The sequence below is a fragment of the Orcinus orca genome, chromosome 16 (assembly GCF_937001465.1).
Source record: "Orcinus orca chromosome 16, mOrcOrc1.1, whole genome shotgun sequence".
Lineage (NCBI taxonomy): Eukaryota > Metazoa > Chordata > Mammalia > Artiodactyla > Delphinidae > Orcinus > Orcinus orca.
Genome location: NC_064574.1, coordinates 66,557,225 through 66,583,738, shown reverse-complemented (window position 1 = coordinate 66,583,738; position 26,514 = coordinate 66,557,225). Strand labels below are relative to the sequence as shown.

General features: G+C 41.7%; 1 protein-coding gene across 2 annotated transcripts; it reads left to right on the top strand.

The window, feature by feature from the left end:
• The first annotated feature begins 181 nt into the window (after window positions 1-181).
• CDR2 (cerebellar degeneration related protein 2) lies at window positions 182-24,929 on the top strand. 2 transcript variants are annotated; one of them, XM_004268566.4, is made up of 5 exons: window positions 182-560; window positions 8,839-8,951; window positions 21,252-21,400; window positions 21,658-21,819; window positions 22,940-24,929. In XM_004268566.4, the coding sequence occupies exons 1-5, from the start codon at window positions 482-484 to the stop codon at window positions 23,790-23,792; spliced, it is 1,356 nt and encodes a 451-aa protein (XP_004268614.1). In that variant the 5' UTR covers window positions 182-481; the 3' UTR covers window positions 23,793-24,929. The 2 variants fall into 2 exon arrangements, with proteins under 2 accessions (XP_004268614.1, XP_033281852.1); XM_033425961.2 differs by lacking the exon at window positions 21,658-21,819 and having other exon boundaries at window positions 343-560.
• Window positions 24,930-26,514: the final 1,585 nt, after the last annotated feature.

The following is a 26,514-nucleotide window of genomic DNA, read 5'->3' as shown; positions in this document are numbered from 1 at the left end:
CCTTGAGCCCGGGCGAACCGCGGGCCTGTGGTGAGAAGCGATTGGACGACGTCGCCGCCGCTCGGCCGGCGGCCCGCTCACGATTGGCCGAGGCGCCGCCGGGGGTTTGAATCGCAGCCCCGGTCTGGGAGGGTTCTGCCGAAGTGCCACGTTGGGCCCGGCTGCGGCGTGAGGAGCCGGCTTGGAGCGCCGGCTGAGGCGGTCGCGCCGGGACGCTGGCCGTTGGTGTCGTTGGGCGGCGCGGGGCGAGTCGGGAAGCTGGTCCGCGGGGTGTGCTGCGGGCCGCCCCGCGGCGGCAGCGGCGGCGGCGGCGGGTGGCTGTGGTCGGGCGGCGCTGCGGGACTTGGGCGGCGGCGGCGGCGGCGGGTCCCGCCAGAGGGCGGCTCTGGCTGAGTGCGGAGGGGCCGGCGGAGAGCCCGGGGCAGCGGCTGAGGCGGGCCGCCGGCGGCGGGGGCCGCTGCCCCCGGAAGAGCCGGCCGAGATGCTGGCGGAAAACCTGGTGGAGGAGTTTGAGATGAAAGAGGATGAGCCGTGGTACGACCACCAGGACCTCCAGCAAGGTGAGGGCGCGATCGCCAGGCGGGGCCTGGTCTGGGCGGCTGACGGCTCGAGGCTACTCCTCCCGGCCGCGAAACTGTTAAAAAGTTGCTTTTGCTTGGGGCCCACCGATGCCAGGGGCGGGGTCTGGCGCTCACCTGGCGTTGGGACTGTCGCGCCTGCCCGTCCCACCCGGGAGGACTCCGCTTTGCGGGGCCCAGGCTTCTGCGCGGTAATCAGCATCAGCATCATCAGTATCATCACCACCACTACTACGTGTACAGTGCTAACCGGGCGCCAGGCACCGTTTGAAGCGCTCTCTCCGGATTAATTGATTTAATCTCCACGGCGTTCCTCGGAGCAGAGAGGGGTGGCTCCTTACCGGGCTCGTGCCCTGCTTCCTCTCCGCCTCTGGGGGGAACCACAGCCGGGGCTCCCAGCGAGTGTGAGCTGCTGCAGGTGTTAAGTCCCCGGCTGGCAGTGCTGTGTGGCAGGAACCGTGCCGAGCCTTTTGCACACATTTGATAGACACAGTATCTCCGTGAGAGAGTAATTCGCGTTATCCCCATTTTTCAGATGGGGAAAGCGGAGGTTAAAGCGGCCAAATGACTTCCCTCAAGTTAGGTGTGGGAGCAAGTATTTTTTTTAAACTAATTTTTATTGGAGTATAGTTGATTTACAATGTTGTGTTCTGCTGTACAGCAAAGTATTTTTGAACCCACCCACTCAGAATGAGGAGTCATCATAGTCACTGCCCAAACCCTGTCTCTTCTTCACCACCTGGTTTACAGCTTTTTTAGTTGGTGTTCGACTGTTGGGGGCGAAAAAAAAACTGCTTCTGCGGAGTAGTTTACCGGATGCCAGGTGAGATGACTTGAGAGCACTTCTACCTCTGCCACTTACTTCATTTTGCACCCTAACTTTTTAGTTAAAAACAGGCATTCCTGTCTTGGCCTGTCTTGGATTTCTTGTCTCCAGAGAAAACCTTAGAGCGGCCCTCAGTTTGGAGCCAGTGCCACCCAGCTTTTGGCCTATTAATAGCAGGAACTTGCAGTTGGGAAACAGCGTTTGTGTGCCAGACACTGATGCGCCCTTCACACAGGTGCTCGTTTAATCCAACGAAGTTTCAGAGGTAGAAGTAGATACTGTTATTGGGGGAGCTAGGATTCCACTCCAAACTCCAGAGTAAACTTTCTCAACCACTATACTGAATCCTGAATAATCCTCAGGAATTTTATTCAGGCATCTTGTTTCAGCTGTTCTGTGCAAATCAACTTTTTCAGCTCTAACTTGCACAAAAATTAACATCTCATTTAGTTGAATAGTAAATGGCCATGGTGTTTGTTCCTACTAACCATTGAATTTGGGGGGAAGAAAGAATGTAGGCTTGAATGACTCGTACTTAGAAAAGAAACATAAGGAATTCTTTTTGGGGAAGGTGATTTCTTAAATCGATATGTCGTGGCCTGTCGCTTAAACCAAAGTAGTTTACCATTACGCTTTATATAGTCTAAGCTATTCAGTGGCTGCAGTGCAGTATCTGCCATCATGTTCACAGCGTCCGCAAGTCAAATTTGTCTTATATTTTAACCTGTTTTCAGAATTCCCCCTAAGAATTGATGGCCTAGTTTGAAACTTTCTGCAGGATTTATGAGGCAGCCATTGTGCACTTGCAACATTTCCCTATAATAAATTAAGCAGTTTGTCCTATAATCAAAGCTAAATAGTTTTCTTTACTGTATTTAGAAAATGTAGATCTGTATGGGCTCTTTTTTTTTTTTTTTAATCTAGCACAATACTTAGCACATAATAGGAGCTCGATTTTAACATTTGTTGAACTGAACTGAGGCACTCACACAGGATTATTGTTTTCATGGCTCTCTTCCATCAGGTGCCTTAGTCCACACTGCACTTTCCCCCTGCGGGAGGTTGTTAGGAACAACTGGTTGTAATATTTCAATCTGCTGAGGAGCAAATGCAACATATTGGGGTTAGATGTGGAACTCTTTAACCTCTGATCGAAATGAAGTCATCAGGTGTTCAAGTTTAATGAAACCTTAAAGAGCACAGGTCCAAACCTCCTTAATGGCAATTTGCATTTGGAATTTGTTCTGTGCTTTCAAAAGACTTTTACATCTGTTATCGCGATGGACTTTGACATAACCCTGTGTGTCATAACTTAGTTTAAGTGTGTAGTGTAGGAATAGATGTGAAATTCCAACTATCATAACTGTGAATATGGCCTGTAAAAGAAAGAAGGCTACAGTGTGAATAGAAGGGTATCTTTGTCCCAGTTTCATTAAATTATATGTTAAAGAACTCCTAAACTTCTAAAGGATTTTTTTTTAATTTGTTCATTTCTCAAAAATTTTCTTTATTCTGTGCCAGCTGTTCATCCAGGCACTGGGGCCACAGTGCCCGTCCACAAGATAGGATAGGCAGGATCCTACTCATTGACGGTCTAGGAACCTGTTGACTGGAGGAGACGCCACCTCCTGGTGTGTGCCTACTACATGTAGTGCCTGGCACAGGGCGAGCCCTCACTAGATAATTTTGCTGCTGAATAAAGTTTGGGAGCAGGTCTGTCCTCTTAGATTGATAAGCAGATCTAGTGGGTTTTTATCAAGTGCAGACATATGTCTGTTCATTTTTTAACATCCTCACTATTAATTTTACTGAGAGAGCCTTGTTTGTAGAGAGCTGCTAAAACAACTAAGATCCTGTTCTCAAAGTCATAGAACTACAGATTTTTTTCCTTTAGCAACAGAAGCATTGTTTAAGTAGATTGAATCTCTATACCAAAATTTGCTTGGGGCATTCTTTTTAAAAATTAAAATTGCTGAAAGTTTCTAACCTCGGAAGGCTCTGGCCTACCATTCATACCTTGTTAGAAACACATAAAGCTGTATGCAGGCAGAAGGAGAAAACCCTTTGCTTTTATAAAACACTTTGATGAAGAGACTGTCTTTTGTCAAAGAGCTGAGTTGGCACAGTGAGGACACTGACAGTGGTCTCTGAGGGTGAGATCCTTTCTGGGACAGCAGGAGCCTCCTGTGCAGGTAATGATGGTGCTACCTCTGAAATGTGCCCCTGAGAACAAGGTGAAAAGACTTAAGAGACTGGGTTTTCTTTTAGACCAGCTGCTATTTTAATTGTCATTTGGTGGGCTGTGCAAGCTTAGAATAAGGATTCGGGTTTCTACTATACAGTTCAGCAAATGAAATCTTAGTTTAAAGGAATCCTAAGATTTCTACTTCTTTTTAAGAGGAGTACATTTTCCATGTGAGCAACTAATTTGCTGAATCACTGGTCATTAAAACTGACACCATCATTTTTCTTGATGTTTATATTCAGGTTTTTTGCTTTCCCAATTGTAGTAACGTTGGCAACAGGGGTTGCACAGAAGCATCACCAAATGATGCATTTGTTTTGGTAATAGGAAAAGCTTTCAGCCTTAATGTTATTGAATTACTGCTAGAGACTACAGCTAACATGGGAATATGTCGTCCTCGTGTTTTTTAAAAAACTGAAGTAAAATAAGAAAAATGTAATAGCAGTGGGATTTAAAGATTTCAGAATTCTGGAAGGAAGATCTTTTTTAAAAAATCACTTTGCCTAGAGCATAGGGCTGAGTAGAATATCTGTTTAAAGCTAACAGTTTACACTGTTAAAATAGATTATTATCACTTGCAAAGACTGATTAGTGGAAGAATATTGAACATGAAGGTATTGAAAAGTTGCGGTTCTCAAGCCTGCAGTAAATCTGTGGTATTTTTAGTGGCTGCCTACGCCAGTTCAGTAGGATTTAGAAAAGGCAACCTCTTAATGAAAATCCTTATTGTAAGGTGAGATGAACAGGTGCATAAGGCTTCAAAACTATCTTGTTTCCTTTTCTTTTATATGTTAATTAAAAATAAAAGACATTTATTCTCCCATTCCCCCCGCTAATTTTTTAGAAAACCTTCTTGGGCTTACTGCCAGCTTTTGGCTTCTTTTGGTTATGGAAGCCAGATGCTACACAACAGGAAATAAACTTTTTTTTTTCCTTAAGACCAAAAAAGACTCTTGTCTGTAAACTAACAGATGAAGTAATATCCTGTTATACAGTGTGGCTTCACAGACACTTTCTTGTAGTTGAGACTTGTTTCGCCAGGATTCTGTCCTAAACATCCTATGAAATATTTAGGAGACTGAGACTTCAGGTTACTGAGCCAGGCTGGGGCTTTGTTTAACTAGAAATAAGGATTGCGATAAGGACAAGTCTCAAATTCTTCTCTGTTTGCTGTTTACTAGAAGAGTGCTATACTTGGCATCTCTTTCTGCAGCAGCAGGAAAAGGAAAGTTGTTCCTGGCTGGTATTAAGTAGCATAGGTAGTTTCCTAACTGAGGAAAATAGCTGAAGTGGTCTCAAGTAAGTCTTTATTCTGGAAGCAGTTTTGGCTCAGGTTTTGATTGCTAGATAAGAATATCTTTGGTGAGTCTCGGGTCCTTCCCAGTGAGGAATTACTCACCGCTTTACAGCAGGCCAAGAGAGACTTAAGTAATGTCTAGGTAATGTTTATATGCTTTGTCCTTAGTAATTCATCGTGGTGGTTCCTGTGTGGGGCTATGTATACACATTGCCTACCCTCTGAGTACAAAATAATTATTTCTGGAACGTCTCAGCTGTACTTAGTTCCTTTTTCACTTAATGAAAACAAGATATTAACTTGCCTGGGGTTGTAGATGCTTTCACTGGCAGCGCAGGCAGTAAAAGCCAAAGAGCTTAACTCTAGTTTCTCATTGCCATCCAGGGAAACAAGTGAAAAGATTAAGTACCTCAGCTAGGAAGATTTGTACTCCCTACCTTAAACAAAGAAGTATATGGACATCTCTGTCAATAGACTTAAAATTGTGTGGCTATGGATAATAGAGAATTGGGATGATGGTGAAAGTTAGAATTGACAGTGGTTTATCTTTTGCTTGTGACTCACCATGTGGATTTAGTCAGGTTGATTAGCATCGGCTAACTACCTTGAAAAGATATAAAAAATTAATGTCTCTTAAATGCTTTGAATGGTTTGTAAAGGGTTTTATGTCTTGTGAATACAAGATGTTATTTCATAGACTTGATATCTGAAGCCTTAAGTTCATTAGTAGACATTGTTAATATTTAAATCACAAGAGAATGTATTTTAACACCTATCTAACAAAAGTATAAGGTTTTATTTTAAATGGGTGTAAAATGTTTTAAAATAGTGGTGTTTGGTGGGTTTTGCGGCTTTGTTTTTTCCTAAGGAGGGAAAACTAACCAAGCACAATGCTAATTATGCACTCAGATGGACAGTACCAGGTAACAAAGGTGGTTGCTTTTCTTTTACCACTTATTCTAGGTTAAGTTTTTTTGTTGTTTTTTTTTTTGCGGTACGCGGGCCTCTCACTGTTGTGGTCTCTCCCGTTGTGGAGAACAGGCTCCGGACATGCAGGCTTGCGGCCACGGCTCACAGGCCCAGCTGCTCCGCGGCATGTGGGATCTTCCCGGACTGGGGCATGAACCCGTGTCCCGTGCATCGGCAGGCGGACTCTCAACCACTGCGTCACCAGGGAAGCCCTAGGTTAAGTTTTAATATTGGTGTAAAGAATAATGTTAAACCTTATTTGTCAGCCTCTAAAAATTGTTTTAAAATCATATGTGGCGAGGTTCCCTGTTTTCATAATGAGTAATAATAAGTATATTTTTGACACTAAGTGAAATGACTTTCCATCATACTTAGAATAAAATATAAACTTTCTTTCCCGTGGCCAATAAAATTTTGTGTGATCTGATCCCTGCCTACTCCTCCAGCTTGCATACCACTCTCCTGCAGTGTGCTTCCGTCACACTGGCTTTATGTTGGGCTGTGCAGTGTGCCAGGTTCTTTCCCGTCTTAGGGCCTCTGCCTGGTGTTTACAAGGTGATATCCTCCTCCTTCAAACTTTAGCTAAAACATCTCCTAAGAAAGACTTTCCTTGTGACCTCCCTTTCTGAAGTAGATCCTTTGTACATTAATACCACACCCAGAGAGGTTTTTTCCTTTTTCTCTCTTGCATACCACATGCAGTTGATTAACAAATCATTTTAGCTCTACATTCAAAACATATCCAGAATCCTACACCTCTATTCATCTCCATCTCTGCCACCGTAGTCTAAGCCACCACCTTCTCTCACCCAGATGATTGCAATATCCCTGTCACACTCCCTCCACCTTCGTCCCTTTCCATCTATTTATACAACAGCCAGAGAGAGTGATCGTATGAAAAGCCTTCACTGGGTTCCATGGAGCCCCTCTTTGTCTCCTACTGCCACACACACACACACCCACACACCACACACACACCCACACACCACACACACACACACACACACACACACCCCACACACACACACCCCTCAGGCCTCATTGGCCTCCTTATTAGCCCCAGTCATGCTTGCCAGGTTTGCCTCTGCCTGGAATTCCGGTCCCCTAAGTAGATCTACGTGGGTCACGTATTCAGTTCCTTCACATCTTGAGTCTTATGTCACCCTTGTCGCCTGTTCTTTTTATATATATATATATAAATTTATTTTTGGCTGTGTTGGGTCTTCCCTGCTGCACGCAGGCTTTCTCTAGTTGCGGTGAGCGGGCGCTACTCTTAATGGCGGTGCACAGGCTTCTTATTGCAGTGGCTTCTCTTGTTGTAGAGCACGGGCTCTAGGCACACGGGCCCAGTAGTTATGGCACACGGGCTTAGTTGCTCCGTGGCATGTGGGATCTTCCCGGACCAGAGATCGAACCCGTGTCCCCTGCATTGGCAGGCGGATTCTTAACCACTGTGCCACCAGGGAAGCCCTTGTCACCTGTTCTTAAATTTCAACCTCCCACATCCATACTCTTCCTGCCCCCTTTCTTCTTTTTTTTTTTCTTTAGCACTTTTTGCTATCTAGTATATATTTTTTTCATGCTGTTTCTCCCAATAGAGTATAAGCTCCATGAAGGCAGGGAATTTTTTAGCTGAGTTTATTCCTGTATCCCCAGAACAGTGTCTGCTATTATTGAATTATGCATACATGTATGGATGAACAGTGTTTATCACAGTTTGCAAGTTTATTTACTTACTTGCTGTCTGCCTTTCCCCATTAATCTGGGAGTGTCAGGAAAGCAGGAAATTCATCCATTTATTCACCATTCTAGCCAAATCTTAGCATGGTGCCTAGCAACAAAATCATTCATTTGTGAATCAATGAATACCAATAATAACTTTGCCTGTGTATTGCAGCTTAGTTTGTAAAGTAAGTAAATTATTTCATTTGATTTTCAGAATCATATTGACAGGACAGTCATCTCTCTACACAAAACACTAAATGTAGGGACTATATTGAAAGTTAACCTGGTAAATGGCAATCAGAACTGGACCCCAGACCTTCCTACTCAGTTCAGTGCATTTCCCACTATATCAAAGGACCTCTCAAAGAAATTTACTATGCAGATAAGTGTTTCAGTCACCTATGTTAGAACTATTGTCCTTTTTTTGTATCACTAAATTTTTATTTCTGGGATTTATAACAAATCCTGTCTTACGTGCCTATATGCCTAAGAAGAGAGAGCTTTGAAAAATAAGGTTTAGAAAAGAAATATGCTTCTTTGCTAAATGAAAGTATGAGCCATGACTGAGTTACCACACAAACTGTACTTCTGCTTTGCTTATCTGGTTTGCTCATCTTGGAGAAGGACATGAAGAGAAACAGATAAAAATGAGAGAGACCTGTGGCAATGTTCTTATCACTGATGTATCAATAGTTTTCCTTTTTGTGACTTAATTTTTAGTCCACTTAGGAGGCCAGGATCTGTAACAACACACTTTGCTTTGACAGTTGCATTCACAGCAGCCAGATTCCTGGGAACTTTAGAGACTATTGAAAGGTTTGCCTGTACTTTGGCTTAACAGTCCATCCAGAAAAGTAGACAATCAGGATATGATTAAGTCCAGTCCATTAGCAAATAATTATGATCTCAGATGTCACAATCCTGAATGATCATTCCTAAAGAAATGAATATCACTATTCTTCACGTCTTACAAGTAAGGGTACATCAAGAGTACATTACCTAGTAAAAGGCCCTAATACAACCGACTTTTAAGTAGAATCCAGGTTTCCTTCTGTGCCATTCCACCTTCCATTGGGATCTGACTTAAACTTTATATGTGGGGTTAGGTCTTGTTTCATTCTTAAAATAAAGGACTGGGTTATGTAAAATGTTAAGGTGAGATCATTTGCACTATTCTAAGATTTACTTGTTGTGCTAGATCTCCAACTTGCTGCTGAGCTTGGGAAGACATTACTGGATCGGAACACAGAGCTGGAGGATTCTCTTCAGCAGATGTACACAACCAATCAGGAGCAGTTCCAGGAAATTGAGGTAATTTACTCAGCGGGAGAGTTACCTTTGAGGTGTGGCCTGTCGCTGCTCTAGCGCCAATTGTATTCTACTAAAATAACACTTGGAATTAAAAGCGGTGTTTAATTTCTAATATACACTTTTTTTAGAATAAAGAACCATTGGGAAGTGTGTGGAGGTTGACTTTTACTTTCTTTAAGCTTTCCCAACATGTAAGTCTGCTGTGATGAGAGAAATTTCTCTCTTCACCCTTGGTGAAGTGTACTAGAAGTAAATGGTGCAGTATTTACAAGTATGTGAAGCAAAGTAAAGCTGTGAATATTATACTTAGTTTTTCACTTTTTTCTTTTTAAAATGAATGATGCAATATTTGAGATATGCGAAGAGGTACAAGAGAATAATACAATGAACACCCGTGTATCCACCAAGCAGATTAAGAAAGAAAACCATCCACATTGTTGAGACTCCCTCTATAACCCCTCCTTGGCTGCATCCCCTCCCCCTAACAAACACCATCCTAAATTTGATGAAAGATTTAAAAATTGTAGTACCGCATTTCGTAATATGAAAGATGCTAGATTGCCAGATTAAAATGGAGGTGCTGTCTTGTAAATAGTCCCATTAAAGTAGCCCAGTTATGTGTAGGTCAGGTGACTGTAAAGATGCTAGTTATGGATATTAACCAAACAGTTGTCCTATTAGAACACTTCATGCCCCAAACTACCATCCCACCCCAAAAAGCATTGCACTTAAATTACAGCTCCTTCTCCTCAAATTGGTGCAGTAGAACCAGGACTCTTATGTCTATGTGCAGAAAAATATAAAAGACCTTAGAACACAGAAGCCATTCATCATGATCAGAACTTACTGAGCTCTGATTATATATGGAACCAGGTGCTAGAAATGCAAAGACGTGGAATAACATTGTCCTTGACTTCAATCAAAATTACACAGATTTCAGTTTTTGAATACAAATAAGCCTATCATCAAAACTAAGACAAATTTATTATTTCAGTATCCTTAATTTTACATAGTAACCATAATTAAGATGCATACAGTAGATTCCCCTCCCCCCTTCATCAGGATTTATGAATTTAGCCAATGATGTGACTGAAATATACCTTTATAATTCTAGGAAGGTGTATCTTATAATGATATTGAAGTCACCAGCTATCATTTTTGGTATATTCTATATCAGAAGAGCATAGAACATGCCATACCCAAAATGGAATAGAATTGGGCAGAAACCTAAAAATGCAGGAAAACCAGGCATTTTAAAACTATTAAACTAGCCAAATGTCATACATGATCAAGGAACTCATTCCTGTTTTGCTTCATAGACGTCGTTTTTCAACTCATTGGAAAATTTCATAGAGTGGTCCTAGGGCATATACATGAAGATCACCGCATACCGTGAGGTACATTTATTTGTATTTGGGTAGAAACATAGTCTTAATACATTGTATTGATGTTTTCCTTGAAAGCACCTATAAATCACTATAACTCAATACTATAATGCTTATTTTAGCACATTTTTCCAAATATAGATGAAAAAAGTCCAAATATTTGTATAATTAGAGAATGATGCCTATTTGTTACTATAGGAGATGACAAACACAGTTACTTTATGATCTAAGTTACCTGTCTTTCTACCTTTATTTTCTTTTCTGTGGTATTGAAGATGATTATTGAAACAGATCATTGATATTCTGAAAAAAATCCAAAGATCTTTGAAGAGTCTCCAAATCTACAAATAATACTCCACTATCTAAAGTCTTCTGTAAGATTTTTTTTTCCTTAAAAAATGTTTGTAATCAAGCTTTTACATGGATGTGGTCCCTTGGCCCCTGCAGTCACCTCTCCCCAACCCCCAATTCTTATAAGATGTTGAAAAGCATAATAAAAATGAAGTATCCAGGTCAGACCTTAATGATTAAATAAATATACAATTAAATGTATGTATAAAGCTAATTAAATAAATTTAGCCTGGATTATTTCCAGAAACATTTCCATGGATCTCTTGTTTCTGTAACAGAGCACGTGGTCCACTGGTTCATAGATCCAAGCATTGTAGCCTTCAACATTTCACTCTTTATCCAAAGCTGTTTTTTGACTAAGAACAACACTGTCTTAGATTTCTTCTCTGCCATTACGGCTGGCTTTCTTCTTTCTTTCTTTTTGTAAATCACTTCCTGAAAGTCAATAGGAATGGGATGAAACAGGGAGATGAAATGGCAGTTCTGGCTAAGCCCGCTTATCAGCCAGAGGCCTCCCACAGACCAGCCTTACTGCCTGTTTGGTTCACACCTGGGCCCAGGCAGACTTGCAGATCACAACAGACTTCCAAAGTCTCCCTCCAGTAGTCTACAACAAGGAAAGCCTGACGCTCTTGTAAAAGTAACCAGGCAGTTGAAGAACCTAATTCTGTACTAAAAGATGACCCTTGCAATAGGTATAGTGCCTCTTATCATTATATCCTTTCAGAGCCCCCTAAACTTTATAAGGACTCTTTCCTTAACTCAAACCTTATGTTTTTTTTTTCTCTTTTTTTGAAATATACATACAGAAAAAGGCACAAATGCTAAGTATATAGTTCAGAGAATTTTCATAAACATACCCATGCAGCCAATACCCAGATAAGAAATGAGAACATTATCAGCTCTTCCAGTCACCACACCCCCTAAACAGCACTCTAACACCCTAGATTAGTTTAGCCTGTCTTTGAACTTTACACAAATGGAATCACTTGTACAAGTTTTAAACTGACTTCTTAGAATGTTTATTGGGAGTTTTCCTGATTTGAAAAGTAATACATGATCATTTTTTAAATTTAGCAAAATATAGTTGAAAACCAAAAAGTAAGCTCTTATCCTACCAACCCAGAGAAATTTTAAATCAGCCAGAAAATGGTCTTGGAACAAGCTACTCTGAGTAGATGAAGAATGTGCAGAACCAGTGAAAACGCTAGGATAAAATCCCCAAAACTATACAAAATTAATGCACAGAAATCTCTTGCGTTCCTATACACTAATGATGAGAAATCTGAAAGAGAAATTAAGGAAACACTCTCATTTACCACTGCAACAAGAAGAATAAAATACCTAGGAATAAACCTACCTAAGGAGATAAAAGACCTGTATGCAGAAAACTATAAGAAACTGATGAAAGAAATTAAAGATGATACAAACAGATGGAGAGATATACCATGTCCTTGGATTGGAAGAATCAACATTGTGAAAATGACTCTACTACCCAAAGCAATCTACAGATTCAATGCGATCCCTATCAAATTAACAATGGCATTTTTCACAGAACTAGAACAAAAAATTTCACAATTTGTATGGAAACACAAAAGACCCTGAATAGCCAAAGCAATCTTGAGGAAGAAAAATGGAGCTGGAGGAAGCAGGCTCCCTGACTTCAGACTATACTACAAAGCTGCAGTAATCAAGGCAGTATGGTATTGGAATAAAACCAGAAATATAGATCAATGGAACAGTATAGAAAGCCCAGAGATAAACCCATGCACATATGGTCACCTTATCTTTGATAAAGGAGGCAAGAACATACAATGGAGAAAAGACAGCCTCTTCAATAAGTGGTGCTGGGAAAACTGGACAGCTACATGTAAAAGAATGAAAGTAGAACACTCCCTAACACCATACACAAAAATAAACTCAAAATGGATTAAAGACCTAAATGTAAGGCCAGACATTATAAAACTCTTAGAGGAAAACATAGGCAGAACACTCTGTGACAAGTCACAGCAAGATCCTTTTTGACCCACCTCCTAGAGAAATGGAAATAAAAACAAAAATAAACAAATGGGAACTAATGAAACTTAAAAGTTTTTGCACAGCAAAGGAAACCATAAACAAGAGGAAAAGACAACCCTCAGAATGGGAGAAAATATTTGCCAACGAAGCAACTGATAAAGGATTAATCTCCAAAATATACAAGCAGCTCATGCAGCTCAATATCAAAAAAACAATCCAGGGGCTTCCCTCGTGGCGCAGTGGTTGAGAGTCTGCCTGCCGATGCAGGGGACACAGGTTCGTGCCCCAGTCCGGAAAGATCCCACATGCCGCGGAGCGGCTGGGCCCGTGAGCCATGGCCGCTGAGCCTGCGTGTCCGGAGCCTGTGCTCCGCAATGGGAGAAGACACAACAGGGAGAGGCCTGCGTACCGCAAAAAAAAAAAAAAATCCAACCCAAAAATGGGCAGAAGACCTAAATAGACATTTCTCCAAAGAAGATATACAGATTTCCAACAGACACACGAAAGGATGCTCAGCATCACTAATCATTAGAGAAATGCAAATCAAAAGTACAATGAGGTATCACCTCACACTGCTCAGAACGGGCATCATCAAAAAACTCTACAAACAATAAATGCTGGAGAGGGTGTGGAGAAAAGGAAACCCTCTTGAACTGTTGGTGAGAATGTAAATTGATATGGAGAACAGGATGGAGGTTCCTTAAAAAACTAAGAATAGAACTACCATACGACCCAGCAATGCCACTACTGGGCACATACCCTGAGAAAACCATAATTCAAAAAGAGTCATATACCGCCATGTTCATTGCAGCTCTATTTACAATAGCCGGGACATGGAAGCAACCTCAGTGTCCATCAACAGATGGATGGATACAGAAAATGTGGCACATATATACAATGGAATATTACTCAGCCATAAAAAGAAACGAAATTGAGTTATTTGTAGTGAGGTGGATGGATCTAGAGTTGGTCACACAGAGTGAAGTAAGTCAGAAAGAGAAAAACAAATACCATATGCTAACAAATATATTTGGAAACAAAAACAAAAAAAATGGTTCTGAAGAACCTAGGGGCAGGACAGGAATAAAGGCGTAGATGTAGAGAATGGACTTGAGGACACGGGGAGGGGGGAGGGTAAGCTGGGACGAAGTGAGAGAGTGGTATATACACTACCAAATGTAAAATAGATAGCAAGTGGGAAGCAGCCGCATAGCACAGGGAGATCAGCTCGGTGCCTTGTGACCACCTAGAGGGGTGCGATAGGGAGGGTGGGAGGGAGGGGATATGGGGATATATATATATGTATAGCTGATTCACTTTGTTATACAGCAGAAGCTAACCACTGTAAAGCAATTATATTCCAATAAAGATGTTAAAAAAAAATCCCCCAAACTGTGACTCATTATGGAAATAGACAACTAGGAAACTGTGAAAGGATATTTTCTCAGTGGAACTACAAGTATGCTTTCAAAGACTGTTAACAGGTTTCATACAGTCCTCATAAAAATTAGTATTTTGTTAGGCATTGTTTTTAATGTAAAAAAAAGATTAAACGTTGAAAGTAATGATTGGCTTCAGAGATGCCTATAACCTGTGTGGCTTTTACTTAGCGTCTAATTTTTCAAGATTCTAGAGCAAGTTTTTCTCTCCTGAATGAGGGGGTGGAGAGAAGCTTTGCAGAGTAATGAGATCTGACACATCAGACACAATCGGATTCTCGTAAAGTTTTCTACAATTGTGTGAGCAGCCCACAGCCTTGTGTTTCTGTTGCTTCTCTGCTTGGAAACCTGCATTATCCCCACAGGAGTCAAAGAAGTCTGGCCTTAGAGGTGTCCCTTCTTTCAAAAGCTCATGTCATCCTCGGAAATTTTAAAGCATTTTGTGCTTCCCCTATGACATTTATCGATATTCTATTATATATTACACTTATTTCTTGATTTGTTTTATTCTGTTTCTCTCCCCCCGCCACCTCCCCATTTTCCGTTGCAACATTGAAGGCTGTTGCTGTGTTTATTCATAGTCTTTGGAACATAGTAGGTAATCACTGAATACCTGTTCAAATCAGTATCTTAACAGAAGACAGGTAAGCAGTTTACCAAGCACTTCCTAAACTGTGGGTTTCCACCTCCGGAGATTTTGAAAGGATGTGGAAGGAGCTCTGGCCTCAGTGTTAGGATGTTCAGACTTAAGCCCTTAATTCTATAGCAAATAGCTGGACTTTAGGCCTGTGAATTACCTCTCAGATCCTGTTTGCTCTGCTGTGTAATGGTGATAAGAATGCTTGCATGACATTGGTACAGAGTTGTTCTGAGGTGATGAGATTATGTGTGTGTATATATTTTGGACAGTATAAATTGTTGCACAGTTTATCCATGTGTTTTAAGGATTTTAGTAATGAAAGAATCTTAATTCTGAAAAAAATAAATCCTTTTCAATTATTGGAAAATAGATCTTAAGAACAAGCCAAGCTTTTAATAGTGAGATTATAGGTGGTTTTTATTTTCATATTCATACTTTTTACTTTTTTCCTAAATTTCCTTCAGGGGAAATATAATATTTTAATCGGGAAAGAAGTTTTTCAAAGGTAATGGGAAATATTTCTTCAGTATTGTGGAAGGTCATTTCGATACTAAATTCAGAGGATTTGGGCTGTAATCCTTAATATAAGAATAATCCCAACACTGCATAAAAGCTGAATTTCCATTCCATTCCTTATGAGTTTTTAGTTTGGTTGTGTCTGTCTTTTCCAGCATTCCAGGCCAGGGTTCTACAGTTGCAAACAGGTGTTAATAGAATCCTGCTGGCCTTTTCAAAAGTTTGCCTCAGTTGTAAAGGTGGCCTATTTATAGCTTTTTTACATAACCTGAACCTTTTACTCCTAGTTGAGGTGACATTCTGTACAAATTCTAAGACAAGTGGGAGATAACCCATGGAACTTAAACTTTGACACTCTTGCCTATAAGTGGACATTTTTGCCTGTGTTTTTGCTACCCCCATGTTCCCCTCCCTCCACTGTTTAGCTTAAATATCCCCTCATCACCCACCCCTGTTTAATATGACAAATACTTTTGTACTCGATCTCTTTTTGGCACTTGAATTTTAGGATCTTGTCAGTCCAGACAGGTTCATTTGAGGCTATGATCAAAGATTCTGAATTGAGAAAACCAGAACATGAGAAGCATAGCCATACCTTTAAATGAAGGGTAGAAAATAAGCTAACCCATTTCCTTGTAGAATCAGAAAAAATTTGATTAAATACTAATTTGAAGTTTTAGAGGCCAAGCCTTAAAGCAATGTCTGACTACATGGATTCTGATTCTCTGGCCTCACATCAATACTTGCTGAGAGAGCTAAAAATTTTTCTTTTAAGTTGCTGACCAATTTAGTCAGATTTCTTTGTTAGGTAACCTATCACAGATTCTTGGAGAAGTGAAGGGCTTTTCTGATTAGTTTTGATTTAATCATAATAAGATTAAACTCCTACCACGTGAAAGCAAGCTTCCTGCCATTCTTTAGATTGTCCTTAAAGCCAAGTCCTCTAAGACCAAAATATCACAAGTTCTTCCTAAATGGTTTCATTGTGGTTTTTATCCCCTACAGGTTTTTATATATCAAATGAGGGGGACCTACTGCAGTTTTCTAAACAGCCTCTTTGTACTTATTTACACATTGACTTATTTCCTTTATGTCGGCCACGACTCTAATTTGAATATTATATCTTTAAAAAGGGACACATCTTGGGGCCCATGTAAGAGAGACTGGTAAAAAATGTCTCTTTCAGATTGCTGAGGTATACCTGTGCCATGGGAATAAACACAGAGAAATTGTCCATAAATGGAGCAAGAGGGGAAAGAATTAGTATCTATTAGGGCCTTTTCCCAAAAGGGCTATAGCCAAAGCCATTCTCAAACTCTTTGAAAGAAGGCTCTCGACATTCCAGCAGTCTGAGTTGTGGTACCAAGCATGATGAGCTGTTGTGAAGAGAGGTCTAGAAATTGCCATTAGCCAGTATTTTTCAGTCCCTATTGTGTATCAAGAATTGTGCTAAATGGACTAGATGTATAAGAGCCTTACCTTCTTCAAGGAGGGTTAGGAAGACTATGACATTAACAAGTAAGCAGTTTGGTTGTTTATTATTAAGTGTGAAGTGTTTTGAGGGAAATTAATAGAGTGCCTTGGGAGTGGTGTTGCTTTAGACGGGGTGGTCTAGAAAGGCTTCTGAAGCCTCTATGTTTGCATGGAGGCCTAAAGGATAATCTTGAGTTTTTTGGCCATCTTTGTGCTGTGGATCCCTTTGGCTATCTCGTGACTCTAAGATGAACCTCTTAAAATACATAAAATACATAAAATTACAGAGGGAATCGGTTATATTGAAATGACTATCAAAATATTGAAAAAATAAATTTGTGATATATTAATGTGTTTATTAATTCATTAAATACCAAGATCTAATAGCAATCTAAAAACTGTCATTTCAAATAGTAATGAGGTAAGTCAAGATTTCTGCAGCCACTATTCATGTGCTATTGGAAACATCTGTGATTCCTGTAAGTGATGAAGTCCTAAGTACTCCTCATACTACTGGTGGTTTGTTGCCTCCATTCATAATTGAAGAAAATGCTAAATTTCAGTTAGAAGTTAGTGAAAATGAAGGTGTAACTTTTCTCAACCCGTGGACCTCAGGTCAAGGGCTGCTGGATTAGATGGAGCCAGCCAGGAAAGGCGAGGCCCCTGGGAGAGGGGAGATTGGGTAATAAAGGCCCTAAAGGAAGGGGGAACTTGCCTTAAAGGGAGGCAACTCCACAATTTCAAGATAAAGGTACCCCCTGAGGGTGAAATAAGGACTACATATGAAGCTGGAAAAACCATTTAAGAGATGGGAAAATGTTAACACTAAAACATATTAAGGAATTGTTGGGGTTTTTTAAAGTGTGATTGGAATTGTGGTTAAAATGAGGTCTTATTGCTTAGAAATATATAAATATGTATACTTAAGATGTCTTGGATTTGCTTTAAATTGATTGGGGAATGAGGGGAGTGGAAAAGTAGAGATGAAACAAGATTGTGTATTGATAATTATGAAGCTGGATATGGATAGATGAGGGTTCATTAAACCATTTTTCTGCATTTATATATGTTTGAAATTATCCATTTTAACAAGTTTTTTTTTTGCTGTACGTGGGCCTCTCACTGTTGTGGCCTCTCCCGTTGCGGAGCACAGGCTCCGGACGTGCAGGCTCAGTGGCCATGGCTCACGGGCCCAGCCGCTCCGCGGCATGTGGGATCTTCCCGGACCGGGGCACGAACCTGTGTCCCCTGCATTGGCAGGCAGACTCTCAACCACTACGCCACCAGGGAAGCCCCATTTTAACAAGTTTTTAAAATGCAGTAGATAAGATTAGCCACCTGTAGAGAATCAGTATTTGGGTGGACTGAGAATTTAGGAAGGAGTACTCAATTATATAAGTAGTATATAATTTCAGGGAATTATGATTGTAGGAACATGTCAAAATACAACATGATAAAGAATGCTGTTGCGATACAGTTAAAATATAGCCTAATTTTTGTGAATAACTGCAACTAAATTAAATCCTAAGAAGGGAAATGGTATACATTAAGCTTAAGAATCATTTCGATCCAAGTGAATGTTTATGTCTCCTGGACCCAAGAGAAAGAGAGACATTGGGTTGGGGGAGGGGAGGCTTCCAGCATTTTCTATGTCCAAGATCAACATTTCTCTAATAAGTGTGATCCATGGACACTTGCACTAACATCACCTGGGGTTTTTACTAAAAATGCAGAATCCTGGCTCTACCCCAGTCTCATTGACTCAGAATTTTAGGGGAAAGGGGCCCAGATTCCTATACTTCAATAAATCCCCCAGTTGAATTTTAGCACATGTAAAGTTTGAAAACGCATAACTGTAGATAAGGATGAAATAGCTACTCTTATCGAGCAATTTTACCATTTGCGAGATACCATGCTGAACCCTTCCCTCATATTAACCTCACAGCAACCTTGTGAGGTAGGTGATGAGGAAATCTCACCTTAGAAAAACTAAGTTACTTACGGGAGGTCACCCAGTTAGCAATGGCAAAGTAGGACTTCAAACCAAATTCCAACCCCACAGCCTGTGCTCTTAGCTTCTGTGCTGCTGCCTCCCATCAGACCATCTCTCTTCTCTGATCCTGTGCCCACCAAGACTTGGCGTCCCACCTGCCCTCTGTGGGGCAAATGTGTCCTACGGAGGATGTGACTGTTCCAATCACTAGGCAGGGACAGCTCCTGTGGTAACTTAATAATTAGTGTCTGGTCTGTGCATTAGACTTTCTTTAGGTTGTGAATCAGTCCCAAAGAATACTTGAGATCTTATACTTGACATAAAGTAGCTTGCAGAATTTCTGCAGCTATTATATACACTCCTATGTTCTAAACCTTTTTCTACTCCAGTATTCCGAAGAGATTGAAAACATTCCCTAGCAGTGACAGGAATCTACCAGAATATTGCCAGCCAGAGGGCAGGATTACAGGCACACTTCTAGGAGAAGCTGGTGGGGATTGAGGGAGTGAAGAATAAACATAGGCTTTTACAGGGGCTATGCTGCGTGCTCACTCCATCTCATTTAATACTTTCAATCCTACAAGGTAGGTACTAACGGATCCACAATTTATTTTCAGTTCTGAACCCGAAAAGCTCTGTAAAAACAAGATGTTTTTCTTAAGTAGGCAACAAGTTCATTTGACAGCAAACCCTGACCTGAACTCATGTGAGGCTGTTTATAATCTTTATTCATACTTTTGATGAGAATATCAATGCTTGATAACAGAGTGCTACCCAACCCTCGCTGGGATGTTATAAAGTGTGTGTTGCCTTCCTAAAATTTAAAGAATTTTCCAAAACACTCTTGGCCAAGAGTTTCAGATGAGAATTAAGTGTTTTCTCAACACATTGCTACCGAGCTATGTAACTAGTTTGAAAAAAGGCCTCATATACTTTTTTCAACTCTGCCACACCACTGCCATTTAAAGAGCCCATTGAAAGTCATATAGCCCTTTCTTTGAAAGAAGTCTGTGAAAGAAGTCTGTTAGCTTTGTAAATACTTGTATAGGTATGTAAGAGAAGCCTCAAGAAAAGTATTTTTAAAGTCATGTCTGGTCTATTACCATTTGGTCATTGGTAATGCTTCAGACCTACCTTTTTCCTCTTTCTGGTTTTGCTCCAGAGAAATATTGTGACTATTTCATTTGGAATATATACTGTCTTTCATCCTCTTCAGGTGGAGTTGAGTCGGAGGGGAAACAAGGAAACGTAACATTGAGGCATTAAGGTTGTGACTATTCCCCTTTATCCTTGGCCATTTAGAAAGCAGTCTTAGCGGTACCAAAATAAATAATCTGGCAAGTTTCTCACAAATAGGGAGGATTATGGTGACAACATTCTCACAGAATTAAAAGTATCTTTGAATAATATTAAGTTAAAATATCTTTTTCTGGTTAAATCAATACTTTCTCCCTGTTCTTTGTCCAGAATGTCTCACCCAGAGGGAAAAAAATTAAATTTTTTTCAAGCAAAAATCATCTAAAATCCTCCTCTTTAGGCTTTTCTTATGTCTATAAAACATATTTTTGTTTAAACATTGATCATGTATTCCATGCTTTTTCTCTTGTGGGATTATCGTGTCTCACTTAGATTTTCCTGTCAAATATTAATTTTATGTGTGTTTTGTGCTTTGTAAGAGTAGAAGAGCCTTATGATACACGAGATGTTGGTGAGCTTTAGGGAAACTAAGCATATAAAGGATGGCTTGTACTCAGTTCTTACTAAGGAAAGTAGTTTGAGATTTAAATTTCTTCTTTTCATAAAATAAACCTGTGGTATTGTGGTATAATGAAAATCATATATTTGACCTTTGTCCCCATGTCCTGGTGTAGCGCTCCTAAGTCCTTTGGGATTTCCTGATTGCCAGAGGGACCAACCACATGATTAGAGGGTTAGAGCTTTCAGCCCAATCCCCAGCCTCTGGAGAGGGGTCAGGGACTGGAGATTGAGTTCATTCACCAGTGGCCAGTGATTGAATGAATCATGTCTGTGCAGTGAAGCTGGGTTTCCGGGTTGGTGAGCACATGGATGTGCTGGGAGGGTGGTGCATCTGGAGAGGGCAAGAAAGCCCCGCACTGCTCTCCACCCCCATCCCTGCCCTACGCCTCTCTTCCCTTTGGCTGTTCCTTAGTTGTATTCTTTAGAATAAAGCAGTAAGTGTAAGTAAATCCCTTTCCTGAGTTCTGTGAGTCGTTTTAGCGCATTACTGAACCTGAGGGGAGGTCACGGGAGCCCCCAGATTTACAGCTGGTTGTTTGAATGTACGGGCGATCCCTGGGACTTGACAGCAGCGCCTGAATTGGGGGCGGTTCTGGGGGGCTGAGCCCTCATAGCTCCAGGAGTTAGTGCCAGAACTGAATTGAATTGTGGGATGCAGTTGGTGCTGGAATGCTGCAGGTATCTTATCTGTTTAACGTGTAAACTGGTCACAATCATCTCTTCCAGTATCTGACCAAGCAGGTGGAGCTCCTGCGGCAGATGAATGAACAGCACGCAAAGGTTTATGAGCAATTAGATGTCACAGCAAGGGAACTGGAAGAAACAAATCAAAAGCTCGTTGCTGACAGCAGGGCCTCACAGCAGAAGATTCTGAGGTAAAGTTTTTAGAATCCATTGAAGAAGCCCTAGGAGAAGTCATTTAGTATCAACTAGAATAGAACATGGCTGTAGTGGGTTTGGGTCAATATGGGGCAAGGTTTAATTTAATTCTCTGTGGAGAATAGAGATTAAATAGAAGTCTTTTCCAATTATGCAAGCCCAGTTTGAGTGGCTGGCAGCTAATCTCTCCTCACTGCTTACGCCCTTAATTTAATATGACAAGCAGCAACTGGCTTCTGTCTGTTCCTCACAGTCTGACTGAAACAATTGAATGCCTACAAGCCAACATTGATCACCTCCAGAGCCAAGTGGAGGAGTTGAAGTCATCTGGCCAAGGGAGGAGCCGGGGGAAGCATGACCGGGAGAAATCGGCACCCAGCTTCTCGTCTCTGAAAGAGCTGTATGACCTCCGCCAGTAAGAGCCTGCCTTTCCATGGCATTTGCAAGCAGGAGTGCATCTCGTGTCACTGACACATTCCGGATTCCAGCAGATTAAAAGTACCCTTTTAGGAAATGCCACTTGGCTATTAGACCACCGGTGGTTTGAACAAAACCACTTAATTTAAACATACAAATGATTGAGTTCTTGAGTATTAGTAATTCGGTGAACACTTATTTTTGAAAGTCTCGTGTATTTTAGTGCTTTTAATATGTTAAATCTTAATTTAAAATAAGGTGCAGTACTTCTGATATACTACAGATTTTGGGGTTGTATTTCACATTCCAGTGAAGAAAAAAATTGAAAATTCAGTAAAACAAAAATCCAGGCAAACAAGGTTTTTTTGCCTGCAGAAATGCCTTTACAATATAGAATTCTAAGATTGAATCTTTATTTAGGAACTATTTCTTTAGCACCTGTTGTAAGGCAGGTGCTAATGCCAGATGTGAGGAGTGGTAGGCAAAACAGACGAAGTTCCTGCCCTCGTGGACCCAGGCTTCAGTATTTTTTAAGACTGCCCAGGTGATTCTAATCTGCAGCCAACACTGAGCACCACTGGCTGTTCTGATTTCCTTGAACAGTATCAGTCATACAGCTGGTCTTTGGGAATGGATGTTCTGTAGTTTTTTTTTTTTTTTTTTTTTTGCGGTACGCGGGCCTGTCACTGTTGTGGCCTCTCCCATTGCGGAGCACAGGCTCCGGACGCGCAGGCTCAGTGGCCATGGCCCACGGGCCCAGCCGCTCTGCGGCATGTGGGATCTTCCCGGACCGGGGCACGAACCCGTGTCCCCTGCATCGGCAGGCGGACTCTCAACCACTGCGCCACCAGGGAAGCCCTGTAGCGTTTTTTTTTTTTTTTTTTACATCTTTATTGGAGTATAATTGCCCTGTAGTATTTTTAATGTTTAAAACAAAAATTAGTCACAGAACTTGTGTTTTCTCACGTGTTCATTTTAGCCACTGCTCTAGTGTGGAATAGGCAAAACATCATTCACATCACAGTTCCTCAAAAACAGGGAGTTGAAAAAAATCATCAGTCTCCCTCTTTGCATTCTCAGTTGACCTGTGTAATAGATTCTTTCAACATTTTCCCCAGGCACTTCGTGTATGATCATGTGTTTGCCGAGAAGATCACTGCCTTACAGCAGAGCCCTGATGAAGAAGAAAACGAGCATTTGAAGAAAACAGTGACAATGCTGCAGGCCCAGCTGAGCCTGGAGCGGCAGAAGCGGGCGACCGTGGAGGAGGAGTACGGGCTGGTGCTGAAGGAGAACAGCGAACTGGAGCAGCAGCTGGGGGCCGCGGAGGCCTACCGAACCCGTGTGCTGGAGCTGCAGGCCGACGTGGCGGAGATGCGGCAGATGTTGCAGTCGGAGCGCCCTTTTGTGAATGGGGTTGAGAAACTGGTGCCAGACTCTCTGTTTGTCCCTGTCAAGGAGCCCAGCCAGAGCCTGCTGGAGGAGATGCTCCTGACCATGCCCGAAGCGCACAGAAAGCCTCTCAAGCGCAGCAGCAGCGAGACGGTGCTGAGCAGCCTGGCGGGCGGCGACATTGTGAAGGGCCACGAGGAGACCTGCATCCGGAGGGCCAAGGCCGTGAAGCAGAGGGGCATCTCCCTCCTGCACGAGGTGGACATGCAGTACAGCACCCTCAAGGTGAAGTACGAGGAGCTGCTGAGGAAGTGCCAGCAGGAGGAGGACTCCCTGGCCCACAAGGCTGTGCAGACCTCCAGGGCCAAGGACCCGGCCACAGTGAACGCCCAGCCTGAGCCTGGCACCCTTGGCTGGGAACCGGCCTCGGTCACCCCAGAGCCCATCAGTTGCCCCACCACCTCGACACCACCAGAATACAAAGTGCTTTTTAAGGAGATCTTTAGTTGCATCAAGAAAACCAAACAGGAAATAGACGAACAGAGAACAAAATACCGATCTCTCTCTTCTCATTCCTAAGTGAACTGCCAGCTCCACCACTAATTGGCCTGTTTCCTATCACCTCTCTCTCCCACTCACACACGTGTGTGTAGACCCCAAACCTGATACTGCTCCTGACGTCTGCCTCATTGCTTTGCTTACTTAGCAAATGCATACAGCGAGGGAGGAAGGTGGCTACCGGTGGCAGTTGTATAATCGAGTTCCATTTAAGCTCCTCAGTAAATCCCATGACAAACTGGCCTCTGGCTGGCGTGACAATTAGGTTGCGATTCCTTGAAAAACCCCAGGACCAGTGGAGGGAAAATATGTGCTCCTGGAGAAGTAGGCCTGGAGTAACTGTAGTATATAGTGTGCATGTGTGTGTGTGTGTGTGTGTGTGTGTGTGTGTGTGTGTATATATATATATATATATATATATATATGTAGTGTATATTATATAGGGGAAAGGGCAGAGCTGAAACAAAGCTAAGGCAATTCCTACTGCCTCCTTGCTTAACTTCTCAAAACTATGTAGAAGTCAGATGGCTGCCAAGGGAAAATCTCTTTCGCAAACACTGTTGGATACTGTGAATTCATTAAGAAGAATGTTCAGGAGAAAGCAGGGGTCTAATCCAAAATACGTGGCATTAACAAATACTCCAAGCCTTTGAGTTGGTTACATGGGCTACCAGTTGAACTGTGACTGACAGGTAACCCTAATAACATTTTAGTCTAACTGAATACCAAACTAAAAGGGCAGGCTCTGGTTGGCCCAGTTAGCTTGTTAGAGCCCTGGAGGGCCTCTTCCCCACATTCAAATGTTTTTACTCAAAGCTGTAGTGGTTAGGATAGGCAAATCATTCTTTTCTTAAATTCAGGCTGAAGGGGCGCGATGAACCCGTACCCGCACTGTGCCGTCTGAGCTGGCCAGCCTGCCAGCCTCAGGCTGCTCTCCTCACTTCCTGCCATTCCTGTAAACGTTTGTGACTTGCTGCAGAAATTCCTATCTGCCACTTTATTAAACAGTGTTGATGTCCTGACTGGAAATAACACTCATCCTCTCACTTGCATACTTTTGCATACTTTTAATTTAAAACTATTTAAGAGAACTGAGGTCCCATTTATTGTGTATATTTTTCTAAAAACCAAATAAAACTACCTATGAAAATGAACAAATGGATCAATTGCCTGTTATTTTAAGCTTAAGCCTTTTCGCTGTTATTATCAACTTTTCTTCTTCCAACAAATCTCTCTGGGAAGAACTGAGTGATTTTTTTTTCCATTTCCATTTTTTCCCATTCCTTGGAATTGTGTAATAGCACAAATTCCGTTCATGCTGATAAATGTTCATTAAAATTACTATATGATTTAAAAACATTTTCAAATTTATATGCTGTATATAATTTTCACTATTTTAGAAATGTCAGGCTTGGTTCTGAATTAATAGCATTTGACTAGGTAATTCTCAAAACATTTGATCATTCAGTCATAGGAAAGACATTTTACAGTATTCAGATGTTAAAATGAGCATTGAATCTAATTTTGCTCAATGGCAAAACTGGATTAATGGGTAAAACATTATTTTTTCAAACAGTACAAAGAGATTGTAAAGTAAGTTGTCTCATCTTCCCTGACCTCCCAACCTTTCTTCCCAGAATCAACTGGTTACCAGTTTGTTGGTATATCCTTACAAGTGTGCTCATTATCATCCCTTTTTTCTTTTTTTCTGGCTGCGTTGGGTCTCAGTTGCTGCGCGTGGGCTTTTCTCTAGTTGTGGCGAGCAGGAGCGGGGGCTACTCTTCGTTGCGGTGCGCGGGCTTCTCGTTGCGGTGGCTTCTCTTGTTGCGGAGCATGGGCTCTAGGCACACGGGCTTCAGTAGTTGTGGCTCGCGGGCTCAGTAGTTGTGGCTCGGGCTCTAGAGCTCGGGCTCAGTAGTCGTGGTGCATGGGCTTAGTTGCTCCGCAGCATGTGGGATTTTCCTGGACCAGGGATGGAACCCACGTTCCCCTGCATTGGCAGGCGGATTCTTTTTTTTTTTTTTATATATACATATGTTCCCATATTTCTTCCCGCCTGCGTCTCCCTCCCTCCCACCCTCCCTATCCCACCCCTCCAGGCAGTCACAAAGCACCGAGCTGATCTCCCTGTGCTATGCGGCTGCTTCCCACTAGCTATCTACCTTACGTTTGGTAGTGTATATGTGTCCATGCCTCTATCTCGCTTTGTCACCGTTTACCCTTCCCCCTCCCCATAGCCTCAAGTCCATTCTCTAGTAAGTCTGTGTCTTTATTCCTGTTTCACCCCTAGGTTTTTCATGACATTTTTTTCCTTAAATTCCATATATATGTGTTAGCATACGGTATTTGTCTCTCTCTTTCTGACTTACTTCACTCTGTATGACAGACTCTAGGTCTATCCACCTCATTACAAATAGCTCAATTTCCTTTCTTTTTATGGCTGAGTAATATTCCATTGTATATATGTGCCACATCTTCTTTATCCATTCATCCGATGATGGACACTTAGGTTGTTTCCATCTCTGGGCTATTGTAAATAGAGCTGCAATGAACATTTTGGTACATGACTCTTTTTGAATTATGGTTTTCTCAGGGTATACGCCCAGTAGTGGGAATGCTGGGTCATATGGTAGTTCTATTTGTAGTTTTTTAAGGAACCTCCATACTGTTCTCCACAGTGGCTATATCAATTTACATTCCCACCAACAGTGTAAGAGGGTTCCCTTTTCTCCACACCCTCTCC

Coding starts and splice junctions, on each gene's coding strand:
- CDR2 (XM_004268566.4), top strand. CDS start 482: ATGCTGGCGGAAAACCTGGTGGAGGAGTTTGAGATGAAAGAGGATGAG. Junction 21,401..21,657: donor TCACAGCAGAAGATTCTGAG/GTAAAGTTTTTA, acceptor TGTTCCTCACAG/TCTGACTGAAACAATTGAAT. Junction 21,820..22,939: donor GAGCTGTATGACCTCCGCCA/GTAAGAGCCTGC, acceptor CATTTTCCCCAG/GCACTTCGTGTATGATCATG.